Here is a 16,286-nt window from a genome sequence, read left to right as displayed (position 1 = left end):
GTGGCCTATAGTACAATCCTATTCCTCTCTTATTTCTGAGATCCACTCATTTAGCTTCACTGGATGATCCCCTGGGAATATCCTCTCCAAGTACAGCTGTAATATTTTCCTTAATCAAAAATGCCACTCCCCCCCTCTCTTGCTTCCCTTTCAAACATTCCAAAAGCATCTAAGACCCAAAATGTTGAGCTGTCAGTCCTGCCCTTCCCTCACCTAGGTCCCTGGAATAATGTGCATTCCCAATGCCACATTCCCATCGATGGCCTGACTTCACCAGCCTTACCTGTAAGACCCCTTGCATTGAAATAAATGCAGTTTAATTTATCAGTCTTACCTCTTTCTCTGATTTGCTGTTGCCACCTTTTCTAATTAACTCGCCCTTTTTTGCATCCAAACCATTCTCATCTGTCTCTCTATTCTCACTAATACTTGAGCTTCTTGCCAAGATGGCGGTAGAGTTGACACTTCCAACTGAGCTTATCCACTGTCCATTTTGTTTTCTTTTGTCATTCTTTTTTCTCTTTTATGTTCTTTTTTTCTATCTCTTTCTTCTCAGTGATGTCCTGAATTCCCGGCCTCGGTGCCGATTTGGACTCTTGGCTAATTGGAGAAAGTGAGCACCGCAGATGCTGGCGATCAGAGTCAAAAAGCATCGTGCTAGAAATGCACAGCCGGTCAGGCAGCATCCGAGGAGCAGGAGAGTTGGTGTTTTGGGCATAAGCCCTTCATTAGGGATTCCTGATGAAACGTCGATTCTCCTGCTCCTCAGATGCTGCCTAATCTGCTGTGGTTTTCCAGCACCACACATTTAGGCTCTTGGCCAATTGCCAGCCTCGGACTTGGACTCTCGGCTTCAGCATGGACCTGGCATAGCAGTCTCTCAGCTTAGTGTGGGTGAACTCTTGGCCTGATGTAGTGGTGTCTCAGGGCAAAAGTGAGGACTGCAGATGCTGAAAACCAGAGTTTAGATTAGAGTGGTGCTGGAAAAACAGGTCAGGCAGCATCCAAGGAGCAGGAAAATCGATGTTTCGGGCAGGAGCCCTTCATCAGGATTCCTGATGAAATGTCAATTTTCCTGCGCCTCAGATGCTGCCCGATCTGCTGTGTTTTTCCAGCGCCACTCTGATCTAAAGTATGGTGTCTCAGCTTGGTGTAGCCTCAGTGTGGATTTCCATTCTTAAGGTGATTCCAGAGCGGTCTCCCAGCCTTACGATCCTCAAAGTGAGGCCTGGTGAAGTCTGGAGTCAAGGCCCAGTGTGGATTGGAGGCTAGGGGCCAGGTTGATTGGATTGGAAAAATTGTTGTACTGAACTTTTTAATTTCTCTATTTTCTAATGTATTCCTACAATTTGTAATGTTGGACTTTTTAATCTCTAGTTGTTTACCCTGAGCACTTATACTGAAGAATCTGTACCTAGGTACCTTGTACCTAAGATGGTGTTTCACTCATTTGAGTATGTGTGACAAAAAAGCAAATTCAGTTCAATTAAGATCCCCCTCATCCCCACTCCCTACCAGTTTAAAACGCTCCCCAATAGATATGTTCCCTTGTGTTTTTCTAGACAACCACAAGGGTCTGATGTGGAGGACCATTCTTATTTTTGGAGGGTCCATCCCTGTTTTGAGTCCTATGGATCTCACTGTTTAGAGCCTCTACAGGTTTCCCGATTTATCCTTTAGCAGCTCTGACCTCAGACAAGTCACTTCTCAGTTTTGTAAAATTTGCTTTCATCCAGTGTAAAACGCTTCCTCCTGATTTATCTCTGTCATTTTCCATAATAATACTAACTCTAACTGAATTGTGGTCACTAGCCCTGATACAGTCACCGTTTAGATCAGAGTGGTGCTGGAAAAACACTCGGTAAAAACAAGGACTGCAGATGCTGGAACCCAGACTCTAGAAAAGCACAGCAGGTCAGGCAGCATCCGAGGAGCAGGAAAGTCAACGTTTCGGGCAAAAGCCCTTCATCAGGAGTAGAGGCAGGCAGCCTCCAGGGTGGAGAGATAAATGGGGGATGGGGGTGGGGAGAAAGTAGCATAGAGTACAATAGGTGAATGGGGGTGGTGATGGAGGTGATAGGTCAGAGAGGAGGGTGGAGTGGATAGGTGGAAAGGAAGATAGACAGGTAGGACAAGTCATAAGGATGGTGCTGAGCTGGAAGTTTGGAGCTGGGGTAAGGTGGGGGAAGGGGAAATGAGGAAACTGGTGAAGTCCACCTTGATGCCCTAGGGTTGAAGTGTTCCAAGGAAGAAGATGAGGCGTTCTTCCTCCAAGCGTCTAGTGGTGAGGGAGCGGCGATGAAGGAGGCCCAGGACCTCCATGTCCTCCGCAGAGTGGGAGGGGGAGTTGAAATATTGGGCCACAGGGCGGTGGGGTTGATTGGTGTGGTTGTCCCAGAAATGTTCTCTGAAACGCTCTGCTGGGAGGCGCCCAGTCTCCCCAATGTGGAGGAGACCATATCGGGAGCAACGGATACAATAAATGATATTAGTGGATGTGCAGGTAAACCTTTGATGGATGTGGAAGGCTCCTTTAGGGCCTTGGATAGAGGTGAGGGAGGAGGTGTGGGCTCAGGTTTTGCAATTCCTGCGGTGGCAGGGGAGGGTGCCAGGATGGGAGGGTGGGTTGTTGGGGGGGGGGGGGGGGGCGTGGATCTGACCAGGTAGTCACGGAGGGAACAGTCTTTGTCACTTCACCAACTTGTCCATCTTTTTATCCTAAAACTAAATCCAGAATAGTGTCCCCTCTCAAAGGGCTTGTCGTGTATCATTTAAAAAGTTTCCTGGACACAGTACATAATATTTTCACCCTCAGTGCCCCTTGTACTGTTTGAAACAGAGTTTGTGTTGGGACAGTTAAAGTCGCCTCCTATTATTTCCCTCTTATTCCTACAGGCCAAACTTTGTCCACATTTATATGTTATCTATCTTCCTCTCCTTCTCACTATGTGGAGGTCTGTAATACACTCCTAATTGTGTGACTACTCCTTTCTTTATTCCTTAAAACCTCATTTATTAACCCGTTTAGTATATGATTCCTTCTCACAATGAAGAAGGAGATTTAACACTTTAATAACTGCTTTGAGAACTGTTACAGTGTTGCAGCATGCTTTGTGAATAGAACATAGAACAGTACAACATAGTACAGGCCCTTCAGCCCTCGATGTTGTGCCGACCTTTTATCCTACCCTAAGATCAGACTAACCGACATACCCTTCATTGTACTATCATCCATGGGCCTATCCAAGAATCGCTTAAATGTCCCTAATGTATCTGACTCTACTCCCACCGCTGGCAGTGCATTCCACACACCCACCACACACTGCGTAAAGAACCTACCTCTGACACCTCCCCTAAACTTTCCTCCAATCAGCTTAAAACTATGGCCCCTCATGATAGCCATTTCTGCCCTGGGGAAAAGTCTCTATCTATGCCTCTCACCGTCTTGTACACCTCTATCAAGCCCTAGCTCCCTCAACCTTTCATCACCCTCCAGTCCAGTCCAGACAGCATCCTGGTAAATCTCCTCTGCACCCTCTCTAAAGCTTCCATATCCTTCCTATAATGAGGCAACCAGAACTGAACACAATATTCCAAATGTGGTCCAAATGTGGCTCTATAGAGATGCAGCATAACCTCACAGCTCTTAAACTCAATCCCCCTGCTAATGAAAGCCAACACACCATACACCTTCTTAACAACATAGGTTTAGAGTGAGAAGGGAAAGATTTAAAAGAGCCCTAAGGGGCAAAAAAAAAAGTGTGGCACAGTGGTTAGCACTGCTGCCTCACAGCGCCAGAGACCTGGGTTCAATTCCCGACTCGGGTGACTGTCTATGTGGAGTTTGCACATTCTCCCCGTGTCTGCGTGGGTTTCCTCCGGGTGCTACGGTTTCCTCCCACAGTCCAAAGATGTGCAGGTTAGGTGAATTGGCCATGCTAAATTGCCCGTAGTGTTAGGTGAAGGGGTAAATGTAGGGGAATGGGTCTGGGTGGGTTGTTCTTCGGAGGGTCGGTGTACACCATATCCACTGCTCTATCTTCATCAATGCGTTTTGTCACATTCTCAAAAAATTCAATAAGGTTTGTGAGGCATTCCTGATTATCTCTAATCAAACTATAATTTTCCAAATCATCATAAATCCTGTCTCTCAGAATCCTCTCCAATACTATGCCAAACACAGACTGGTCTTGGGCATAATTGAAATGTGGAGCTTATTCAAGGAACAGCTACTGTGTGTCCTTGATAAGTATGTACCAGTCAGGCAGGGAGGAAGTGGTCGAGCGAGGGAGCTGTGGTTTACTAAAGAAGATGAATCTCTTGTCAAGAGGAAGGAGGCTTATGTTAGAATGAGATGTGAAGGCTCAGTTAGGGCATTGGAGAGTTACAGGTTAGCCAGGAAAGACCTAAAGAGAGAGCTAAGAAGTTCCAGGAGGGGACATGAGAAGTCGTAAACCCTAAAGCTTTCTATAGGTATATCAGGAATAATAGAATGACTAGAGTAAGATTAGGGCCAATCGAGGACAGTAGTGGGAAGTTGTGCGTGGAGTCCAAGGAGATAGGGGAAGCACTAAATGAATACTTTTTGTCAGTATTCACCTGGAAAAAGACAATGTGGTCGAAGAGAATACTGAGAAACAGGCTACGAGACTAGATGGGATTGAGGTTCACTAGGAGGATGTGTTAGCAATTCTGGAAAGTGTGAAAATAGATAAGTCCCCTGGGCCGGACTGGTTTTATCCTAGGATTTTCTGGAAGTCAGAGGAGATTGCAGAGCCTTTGGCTTTGATCTTCATGTTGTAATTATCTACAGGAATAGTGCCAGACGACTGGAGGATAGCAAGTGTTGTCCCTTTGTTCAAGAAGGGGAGTAGAGACAACCCTGAAATTTATAGACCATTGAGCCTTCCTTCGGTTTTTGGCAAAGATTTGTAAAGGATTATTAGAGATAGGATTTATAATCATCTAGAAAGGAATAAGTTGATTATCGATAGTCAGCATAGTTTTGTGAAGGGTCAAAAAGTATGGTGCTGGAAAAACACAGCTGGTCAGCCAGTATCTGAGGAGCAGGAGAATCGACGTTTCAAGTATAAGCAGTTCATTAGGAATAAGGCTTGTGGGCCAAGGGGGCTGAGGTATAAATGGGAGGTGGGTGGTGCTGGGGGGAAGGTAGGTGACCTTGGGGGGTACATTGAGAGAGAGATTGACTGAGATCCTTGTAGAAGGAGGAGGAGAACATCTTTAAGGTCGGCATCCTTGTGAAAGGTGGGCCAGGCCTCACCAAACCTTATTGAGTTCTTTGTGAAGGTGACCAAACAGGTGGATGAGGATAAAGCGGTTGATGTGGTGTATCTGGATTTCAGTAAGGCATTTGATAGGGTTCCCCATGGTAGGCTAATGCAGAAATGCAGAGGATTGGGATTGAGGGTGATTTAGCGATTTGGATCAGAAATTGGCTAGCTGAAAGACAGAGGGTGGTGGTTGATAGGAAATGTTTATCCTGGAGTTCAGTTACTAGTGGGGTACCGCAAGGATCTGTTTTGGGGCCACTGCTGTTTGTCATTTTTATAAATGACCTGGATGAGGGCATTGAAGGATGGGTTAGTAAATTTGCGGCTGATACTAGGCCAGTGGAGTTGTGGACAGTGCGGAAGGATGTTGTAGGTTACAGAGAGACGTAGAGCTGTTCTGAGAGGTGGCAAATGGAGTTTAATGTGGAAAAGCGTGAGGTGATTCACTTTGGAAGGAGTAACAGGAATGAAGAGTACCGGCCTAATGGTAAGATTCTTGGCAGTGTAGATGAGCAGAGAGATCTCGGTGTCCATGAACATAGATCGCTCAAAGTTGCCACCAGGTTGATAGGGTTGTTAAGAAGGCATACGGTGTTAGCTTTTATTGGTAGAGGAATTGAGTTGCGGAACCATGGGGTCAGGTTGCAGCTGTATGAAACTTGGAGTATTGTGTACAGTTCTGGTCACCACATTGTAGGAAAGACGTGGAAGCATTGGAAGATTTACCAGGATGTTGCCTGGTATGGAGGGAAGGTCTTACGAGGAAAGGCTGAGGGACATGAGGCTGTTTTTGTTAGAGAGAAGAAGGCTGAGAAATGACTTAATTGAGACATAGAAGATAATCAGAGGGTTAGATAGGGTGGACAGTAAGAGCCTTTTTCCTTTGATGGTGATGGCTGGCCTGAGGGGACATAGATTTAAATTGAGGGGTGATACATATAGGACAGATGTTAGAGGTAGTTTCAGAGTAGTAGGGACATGGAACGACCTGCCTGCAACAGTAGTAGACTCGCCAACTTTAAGGGCATTTAAATGGCCATTGGATCAACATATAAATGATAACGGAATAGTATTGGTTAGATGAGCTTTAGATTGGTTTCACAGTTTGGCGCAACATTGAGGGCTGAAGGGCCTTCACTGTACTGTGATGTTCTATGTAATTCCGAGGATTATCCCTATTCCCTTTCTTGAACAGGGGAATAACATTTGCCACCCTGCAATCATCTGGCACGACTCCAGTGGACAGTGAGGACACAAAGATCATCACCAGGAGCATAGCAATCTTCTCTCGCTTCCTGTAGTAACCTTGGGCATATCTCATCTGGCCCAGGGGACTTATTTATCCTCATGTTTTTCAAATTTTTCTGCACATCCTCATTAACTTCAACCTGTTTGGGCATATCAGCTTGTTTCATGCTGCCCTCACAAATGGAAAAGCCCTTCTCAGTAGTGAATTAAGGATCTCCCCGACCTCCTCCAACTCCAGGCACAGGCTCCCTCCACTATCCTTGATCGGCCCTATCCTCACTCTGGCCATCCTCTTGTTCCTCACGTAAGTGTAGAATGCCTTAGGGTTTTCCTTAATCCTACCCACTAAAGCTTTTTCCTGCCCCTTCTATCTCTCCGAAGTCCATTCTTCAGTTCCTTCCTGCCTACCTTGTAACCCTCTAGAGCCAAGTCTGATCCTTACTTCCTCAACCCTAAGTTAGCTTCCTTCTTCCTCTTGACTAGATGTTCCACATCCCTTGTCATCCAAGGTTCCTTCACCCTACTTATCCCTTCCTTGCCTCAGTGGGACAGACCTGTGCAGCACTATCAGCAAGTGATTCCTAAACAACCTCCACATTTCTGTCGTCCATGCTGACCAGATATCCCACCCCAATCTAGTCCCACCTGCCAGCACCTGGCCCATATCCATCCAAACCCTTCCTATTCATATACCCATCCAAATGCCTCTTAAATGTTGCAATTGTACCAGCCTCCACCACTTCCTCTGGCAGCTCATTCCATACACCTACCACCCTCTGAGTGAAAAAGTTGCCCCTTAGGTCTCTTTTATATCCTTCCCCTCTCACCCTAAACCTTTGCCCTCTAGTTCTGGATTCCCCAACCCCAGGGAAAAGACCTTGCCTATTTACCCTATCCATGCCCCTCATGATTTTATAAACCTCTATAAGGTCACCCCTCAGCCTCCGACATTCCAGGGAAAATAGCCTAAGCCTGTTCAACCTCTCCAAAATGCAGCACCTAAAATTTATCTAAATTAAACTCCATCTGCCACTCGAGAAAATGCTGGAAAATCTCAGCAGGTCTGGCAGCATCTGTAAGGAGAGAAAAGAGCTGACGTTTTGAGTCTAACTGACCCTTTGTCAAAGTTTTGACAGAGGGTCAGTTCGACTCAAAACGTCAGCTCTTTTCTCTCCTTACAGATGCTGCCAGACCTGCTGAGATTTTCCAGCATTTTCTCTTTTGGTTTCAGATTCCAGCATCTGCAGTAATTTGCTTTTATCCACCTGTTACTCCTCAGCCCATTGGCCCATCTGATCAAGATCCCTTATAATCCGAGGTAACCTTCTTTGCTGTCCACTCCACCTCCAATGCTCCCAACTTATTCTCCATAGTTCTACTTAATAGCATTGTAATTCCCCCTCACACAATTAAATACTTTCCCAAACCATCTGCTCCTATTCCTCTCCATGAGTACAATAAAGGTCAGGAAGTTGTGATCACTATCACCGAAATACTCTACCACCAAGAGATCTGACACCTGATCTGGTTTGTTGCCAAGCACCAAATCCAATATGGCCTCCCATCTAGTTGGCCTATTGAGTTAAGAATCCTTCCTGGACACACCTAACAAAATCTGCATCATCCAAACTATCTGCACTAAGGAGGTTCCAATCAGTATTAGGGAAGTTGAAGTCACCCGTAACAACAGCCCTGTTACTTCTGCACCTTTCCAAAATCTGTCTCCCAATCTGTTCTTCCATGTCTCTGTTGCTATTGAGGGATCTATAGAAAGCTCCCAACAAAGTGACTGCTCCTTTCCTGTTCCTGCCTTTAACCCATACTGACTCTGTAGACAAGCCCTCCTTGCCAACCTCCCTTTCTGCAGCTGTGATGCTATCCCTAATTAGCAATACCACTCCCCCACCTCTTTTATCTCCCTCCCTGAAGCATCTAAATCCTGGAACATCCAACAACCATTCCTACCCCTGTGAAATCCAAGTCTCAGTAATGGCCACAACATCACAGCTCCAAGTTCATCACCCTTACTCCTGACATTTCTTGAGTTAAAATAGACACTCTTCAACCCACCACGCTGACTGCAACATTGCCCGATCAACTTTCTATCCATCCTCACAGACTGTCTGCACACTGTATCTGCCTGTTCACCAGCTACCTCATCCTCTGATCCATAGCTCCGGCTCCCATCCTCCTGCCAATATAGTTTAAACCCTCCTGAAGAGCTCTAGCAAACCTCCCATCCAGGATATTGGTGCCCATCCAGGTCAGGTGCAACCCATTCAATTTGTACAGGTCTCATCTTCCCCAGAAGGTATCCCAATGATCCACATATCTGAAGCCCTCCCTCCTATACCATCCCTGCAGCCACATGTTCAGCTGCACTCGCTTTCTCTTCCCAGCCTCACTAGCCCATGGCACCGGTAGCAATCCTGAGATCACTACTCTGCTCATCTTGCCTTTTAGCTTCCAACCTAATTCCCTATATTCACTTTTCAGGTCCTCATCCCTTTCCCTAGCTTTGTCATTGGTACCGATATGTACCACAACTTAGAACATAGAACATTCCAGCGCAGTACAGGCCCTTCGGTCCTCGATGTTGCACTGCCCTATGAGACCAATCTGAAGCCCACCTCACCTACGCTATTCTATTCTCATCCAAATGTCTATCCAATGACCATTTAAATGTCCTTAAAGTTGGCGAGTCTACTACTGTTTCAGGCAGTGCATTCCACTACCCTACTACTCTCTGAGTAAAGAAACTACCTCTGACATCTGCCCTAAATCTATCACCCCTTTATTTAAAGCTATGTCCCCTCGTGCTAGCCATCACCATCTGAGGAAAAAGGCTGTCACTATCCACCCTATCTAACCCTCTGATCATCTTATCTGTCTCAATTAACACCCCTCAACATTCTTCTCTCTAACGAAAACAGCCTCAAGTCCCTCAACCTTTCCTCATAAGAACATCCGAGTAAATCTCCTCTGAACCCTTTCCAAAGCTGCCACATCCTTCCGATAATGCAGTGACCAGAACTGTACGCAATACTCCAAGAGCGGCTGCACCAGAGTTTTGTACAGCTGCAGCATGACCTCGTGGCTCTGAAACTCAATCCCTCCACCAATAAACGCCAACACACCATCTGCCTACTTAATAACTCGATCAACCCGGGTGGCAACCTCTGGCTGTTCTCTTTACCCCTTAAAAATCAATCTGAGACATCCCTGACCCTGGTGCCTGGGAGGCAACATACCATCCAGGAGTCTCGCTTGTGACTACAGAATCTCCTGTCTGTTCCTCGAACCATTAGATCTGTCACTATCGCTCTCCTGTTTCTCCCCCTTCCCTTCGGAGTCACAGTAGGTAAGTTTTAAAAATGAAAACAGAAATGGGTCTGGCAGCATCTGTAGAGAGACAGAAACACAGTTATTTCTAGTACGAGTCTTTCTCAGAATGTTGAATTAGAAATGTTAACTCTGCTTTCTCTCCACAGAGGCTGCCAGACTCGCTGGCTTCCTGCAGTAATTTCTGTTTTTTTGTTCAGATTTCCAGCATCCACGTTAATTTGCTTTTATACTTTTTAAACGTGAAGTCCCCTTGTAAAGTCGAAAAAGTGGGAGTTGATTTTCGGGGAGGTTTTAGTGTGAAGTTAGGGATCCTGACAGGCCTGACCCAGCCCTGGGCTGACACATTAGCAGCAGCTTTGAGCTCTGAGCCCACAAGCCTCATTACTCACCAGGTGAAGCTGGAATCTCTCCTGAGCTGTCTGAGCTGCTTCGCAAAGTCCATTTGCAGACAATTGTCCTTCAACTTCATCGATCCACATCAAAAGGCCTTGTATTTCCTGGTTTAGTTTCTGCGCCTAAACATCCAAACAAATAAATTAGGCCATTCGGGGGGGGATAGTGAACATGGAAATGTTGGAAAAAGATGTAAGGAGATATACCAGGATCTTTATGCATTTTTAAACCAAACAAGTTCAGCAGTTACCCAGACTTTTCTGGAAAAGGAAGAGTTATCTTGAAGTGACTTAGCAAAAGTAACTCAAGGATGGACTAATTGAGTTGGTAGAGCAGTTAGTGTTAAAAGTAGGAGCTACGGTGGCAGATGTAACTGAGATGATAGCACAGCATTTGAAATTGGAAGAACAGTAAAGCAAACAAGATAATGAGTCAATTAAATTGGAGGGGATTGCAGATGAGATAACTGAGAAGCAGGAAATGAAAATTAAATGCTTAATTTTGAACAGGATAGACAACTAGAAACAAGAAGGCTGGAACTTAAAAGAGGAAAAGGAGACAGAGCAGACATTTCAGGGAAAAGGAAAGAGACAGAGATTCCAGCGTAAACGTTTGGAACGAGTAAAAACAAATGGAATCAGATGTGTTATTGAGCTGTTTTGTCTCTTTCAGTGATTTTAGTGCTTTTGTTCCTCTTGCTTTCCATTGGTCAATGTCCTTTTAAATTCAGTGTCTCTCAAGTTGTAAAGAGAAAATCAAGAATCTGCATTTAAAAGGTTCCCTCAGTTATTGTTCATTTTTAGGGCCTACACTGTACAGGACATTGCTTAGGCCACTGTTGGAATATTGCGTGCAGTTCTGGTCACCTTCCTATCGGAAAGATGTTGTGAAACCTGAAAGGGTTCAGAAAAGATTAACAAGGATGTTGCCAGGGTTGGAGGGTTTGAGCTACAGGGAGAGGCTGAACAGGCTGGGGCTGTTTTCCCTGGAGCATCAGAGGCTGAGGGGTGACCTTATAGAGGTTTACAAAATTATGAGGGGCATGGATAGGATAAATAGGCAAAGTCTTTTCCCTGGGGTCGGGGAGTCCAGAACTAGAGGGCATAGGTTTAGGGTGAGAGGGGAAAGATATAAAAGAGACCTAAGGGGCAACTTTTTCACACAGAGGGTGCTACGTGCATGGAATGAGCTGCCAGAGGATGTGGTGGAAGCTGGTACAATTGCAACATTTAAGAGGCATTTGGACGGGTATATGAATAGGGAGGGTTTGGAGGGACTTGGGCCGGGTGCTGGCAGGTGGGACTAGATTGGGTTAGGATATCTGGTCGGCATGGACGGGTTGGACCGAAGGGTCTGTTTCCATGCTGTACATCTCTATGACTCTTTGATACAGCTGGGATTATTGAGATGTGGCAGTACAGACACCAGGGATGGGAACGGATTATCCAGAGGTATTCAGAATTTAGGAAGGACAGACGAGAAAGAAAGCAGGTGGAGTTGCATGGCTGCTTCGAGGAAATTAATTCAATAGGGCGGAAGGAGATTAACTCTGACAATGTGGAATCTGTATGAGGAGAGGTGAGAAACACCAAGAGAACAATGTGGGTGGCATTACTTGGAAAAGCATAGTTTAATTAGGTCGCCAAACAGTAGGTGTGATGTCAGGAAAGAGGAAATTTGAGATACATGCAATAAAGGAGCATGAGGAAGTGACAAAGGTGATTGGTGAGAGTAGGCCAGGGATGTTATCCACATGAAAAGTGTTTGACAAGATCCCTCAAGGTAGGCTGATGCAGAAGATTAAGTCACATGGGATACATGGTGAGTTGGATACAAAATTGGCTTGGCCACAGCAGACAGAGTCAAACAGTGTGGTGCTGGAAAAGCACAGCAGGTCAGGCAGCATCCGAGGAGCAGGAGAATTGACATTTCGAACATAAGCCCTTCATCAGGAATGGCTGAGAGATAAATGGGAGGGGGGTGGGGCTGGGGGGGAAGGTAGATGGGAAAGTGATATGGAGATGGCGGGTGATGATAGGTCAGAGAGGAGAGTGGAGCGGATAGGTGTGACAGGTCAAAGGGACGGTGCTGGGTTGGAGGGTTGGATCTGGAATAAGGTGGGAGATGGGGAAATGAGGAAACAGGTGAAATTTACATTGATGCCCTGGGGTTGGAAGGTCCCAAGGCAGAAGATGAGGTAGTCTTCCTCTAAGCATTGGGTGACTAGCGTTTGGCAGGGGAGGAGGCCCAGGACTTGCATGCCCTTGGCGGAGGATAATACAACATATCATCTGCTGCCATTTCCTCCACCTACAAACAGACCCCACCACCAGAGATATAGTTCCCTCCCCACCCCTATCTGCAACCTGCAGAGATGATTCCCTCCACGACTCCCTTGTTAGATCCACGTCCCCCACCAACCCACCCTCCACTCCTGGCACCTTCCCCTGCCACCGCTGAGGTGTAAAACCTGTGCCCACACCTCTAGCCACCTGGAGGAAGAATGTGTCATCTTCCACCCTCCACCCCCACTTTCATCAGTCTATTGCATTCCCAGATACCTTCCATCCACCTCCCATTTAACTCTCAACCGCCTTGGGTCCCACCCCATATTCCCAATGAAGAGCTTCTCCTGCTCCTTGGATGCTGCCTGACGGCTGCGCTTTTCCAGCATCATACTCTCAACTCTGATCTCCAGCAGCTGCAGTGCTCACTTTCTCCCAGCAGACAGTGGGTGGTTGTGGAGGGGTGTTTCTCTGACTGGAGGACTGTGATCAATGGTGTTCCGCAAGAATCTGGATGTTGGGACTTCTGTTGTTTGTCGTATTGATAAACGATTTAGATGGAAGTCGAGATGGCCTGATTAGTAAGTTTACAGACAACTCAAAAATGGGTAGAGTTGTGGATAAAGAGGAGAGCTGTCAAAGGATCCAACAGGATAGAAATCGTTTGGAAAGTTGGATGGAGAAATAGCAGGTGGAGTTTAATGCGGACAAGTGTGAAGTGATGCATTTTGGGAGGTCAAAGGCAAAAGGCAAGCATACAGTAAATGGCAGGACCCTGAGGAGCATTGATATACAGAGGGATCTTGGGGTGCAAGTCCATAGCTCCTTGAAAGTAGCAACACAAGTGGTTAAGGAGGTAAAGAAGGCTTACTGCATGCTCACCTTCATCAGTTACACTGAGTATAGAACTTCAGTGAAGCCACATCTGGAGTACTGTGTGCAGTTCTGCTCCCCACACTATAGGAAGGATGTGGAGGCTTTGGACACGGTGCAGAAGAGGTTTACCAGGATGTTAATTGGATTGGAGTGTATTAGCTAGAAGGAGAGGTTGGATAAACTTTGATTGTTTTCAATAGAGTATCAGATCCTGAGGAGCGACCTGATGGAAGTATTTAATATTATATAGGGTGGATCATCAGAGTCTGCTTCTCAGGTTGGAAAGAGGGACATGAGTTTAAGTTTAAAGGAGAGATGAGAGGCAAGTGTTTTTTTACACAGACAGTGGTCAGTGCCTGGAATGTGCTGCCAGAGCCAGTGGTGGAGGCGGGTACAGTAGCAATGTTTAAGAGGTATCTTGACAGATGCATGGATAGGCAGGGAATAGAGGGATATGGTCCGCATAGAGGCAAGTTTTTTAGGTTGGAAAGGTGTCATGTGTCAGCATAGGCTTGGTGGGTTGAAGGGCCATTCCTGTGCTGTCCTGTTCTTCGTTCTCTTTGTTCAGAAGAATGACAGGGGAATTTCATAGAAACCTATAAAATTCTAACAGAATTAGACAAGGTAGATTCGGGAAGAATGTTCCCAATGGCCAGGGAGTCCAGAATGAGGAGTCACTGTCTAAGGATACGGGGTGACCATTCAGATTGAGATGAGGAGACATGTCTTCACTGAGAGAGTGGTAAGCCTGTGGAATTCTCTGTCACAGAAAATAGTTGAGGCCCAAACATTGAAGAAATTAGATTTAGATCTTAGGACCAAAGGGATCCAAGGGTCTGGGGAGAAAGCAGGAAGAGGAGACTGACTCACGTGATCATATGGAATGGTGGAGCAGGGCTGAGTGGCCTACTCCTGCTCCCCATCCCTCTGTTTCTGTGTGGAGATAAAAATCAAACTGAAACAGTCTTTTTTGATAAGGATGCCCATGTTGCAATATTTTGACAACAAAGACCCTACCTCATGGATTCCATTTATTCATCCATTTTTGTGACTTATCAATTAATATTACCTTAGACTGTGATATTTAAACTAAATCGTTAACTAATTCATTAACTAGCCTATTACGTGCATTCTGTCCCACCCTTACTCTGTCCCCCACTTCACTCTGTCCCTCACTCACTCATTCCATCCCCTCACTCACTGTCTCTCATTCACTCTGTCCCTCACTCAGCCCCTCTCTCCATCACTCACTCTGTCCCTCACTCAGCCCCTCTCTCCATCACTCACTCTGTCCCTCACTCAGTCCCTCCATCACTCACTCAGTTCCTTCCAACATTGACTCAGTCCCTCCCAACACTGACTCAGTCCCTCCCTCACTCACTCTGTCTTTACTCCATACCTGACTCACAGTGGTCTCCAGCTCCAGCACTTGCTGTTCAGTCTGATATTTCACACGCTCCCATCGCAGATTCAGTTCTTGAAGATTATGGGAAAGGTTCCTCCCCGTTTTTCTGGAGTTTGGAGTTAGCAGTGCGAGACCAGCTTGGTGAACAGACTGCACTGTGCTCTCATGCGCTCTCACATCATTCCACAGAACCTGTATAACAAGAGGCATGGCAGTCCCGAGGTTCAACAACAACAAACTTCCTCATTGTGCACATTGAAGGCAGAGACACCAGCTCCTGCTCATGATTAACCTGTTCAACATATCTCCATCCGTCACAGAGACACAAACACTTCATGATTCATATTCACAGCAGACAATCCACTGAGGGAGAGAGTGATGGATCTCCAAACCCTTCACTGGATCAGGGGGGTTTCTGATCTGGTCATAGCCCAGGGGGTGATAGAGATTCTTAAAAATTAATTCAGGGATGTGGGTGTTACTGACTGTCGAGAGAGTGGTGCTGAAAAAGCACAGAAGGTCAGGCAGCATCCGAGGAGCGGGAGAATCAACGTCATACAGAGAATTCCCCAAACTGCAGTGGTGATGTTGGGAATGGCAGTGAACAGGAAATGAGAGATGCATGTGATAAGGGAATATCACATGATTTTAATCTGCACGTAGATTGGGCAAATCAAATAAGCCACAATGCTGTAGAGGAGGAATTCCAGGAACGTATATGGAATGGCTTTCTTGACCAATATGTGGAGGAACCAACAAGAGGGCAGACCATCTTAGACTGGGTACTGTGTGATGAGAAGGGAATCATTGCCAATCTAGCTGTGTGAGACCCCTTGGGGATGAGCAATAGACAATCGGTGCAGGAGTAGGCCATTCTGCCCTTCGAGCCTGCACCACCATTCATTATGATCATGGCTGATCATCCTCAATCAGTATCCTGTTCCTGCCTTATCTCCATAACCCTTGATTTCACTATCCTTAAGAGCTCTATCCAACTCTTTCTTAAATGAATCCAGAGACTGGGCCTCCACTGCCCTCTGGGGCAGAGCATTCCACACACACACACCACTCTCTGGGTGAAGACGTTTCTCATCAACTCTGTCCTCAATGGTCTACCCTGTATTTTTAAGCTGTGTCCTCTGGTTCGGCACTCACCCATCAGCGGAAACATGTTCCCTGCCTCCAGAGTGTCCAATCCTTTAATAATCTTATATGTCTCAATCAGATCCCCTCTCAGTCTTCGAAACTCAAGGGTATACAAGCCCAGTCGCTCCAATCTATCAGCGTAAGGTAGTCCCGCCATTCCAGGAATTGACCTCGTGAACCTACGCTGCACTCCCTCAATAGCCAGAATGTCTTTCCTCAAATAGCAACTGTAACAAGATAGTCATTTTTAACAAGATGGAGAATGAGGTAGTTGATTCGGAGACTAGGGTGCTGAAT

At 46.1% G+C, this 16,286-nt stretch overlaps 1 protein-coding gene across 1 annotated transcript in view; it reads right to left on the bottom strand.

The window, feature by feature from the left end:
* The window catches only part of LOC148146822 (microtubule-actin cross-linking factor 1, isoforms 6/7-like), a 32,259-nt gene extending 17,206 nt beyond the window's left edge, over positions 1-15,053 (bottom strand). The window contains exons 1-2 of the mRNA XM_087996942.1: positions 14,838-15,053; positions 10,274-10,399 (exon numbers count right to left, since the gene is read on the bottom strand). Of these exons, the coding sequence (XP_087853068.1) occupies positions 10,274-10,399; positions 14,838-15,053 (342 nt within the window). The remainder of the gene's footprint in view (positions 1-10,273; positions 10,400-14,837) is intronic.
* Positions 15,054-16,286: the final 1,233 nt, after the last annotated feature.

The sequence above is a fragment of the Chiloscyllium plagiosum genome, unplaced genomic scaffold (assembly GCF_037043375.1).
Source record: "Chiloscyllium plagiosum isolate Xiang-an unplaced genomic scaffold, Cpla_swu_hap1 HiC_scaffold_19, whole genome shotgun sequence".
NCBI lineage: Eukaryota > Metazoa > Chordata > Chondrichthyes > Orectolobiformes > Hemiscylliidae > Chiloscyllium > Chiloscyllium plagiosum.
This window is presented reverse-complemented; position numbering and strand designations above follow the sequence as displayed.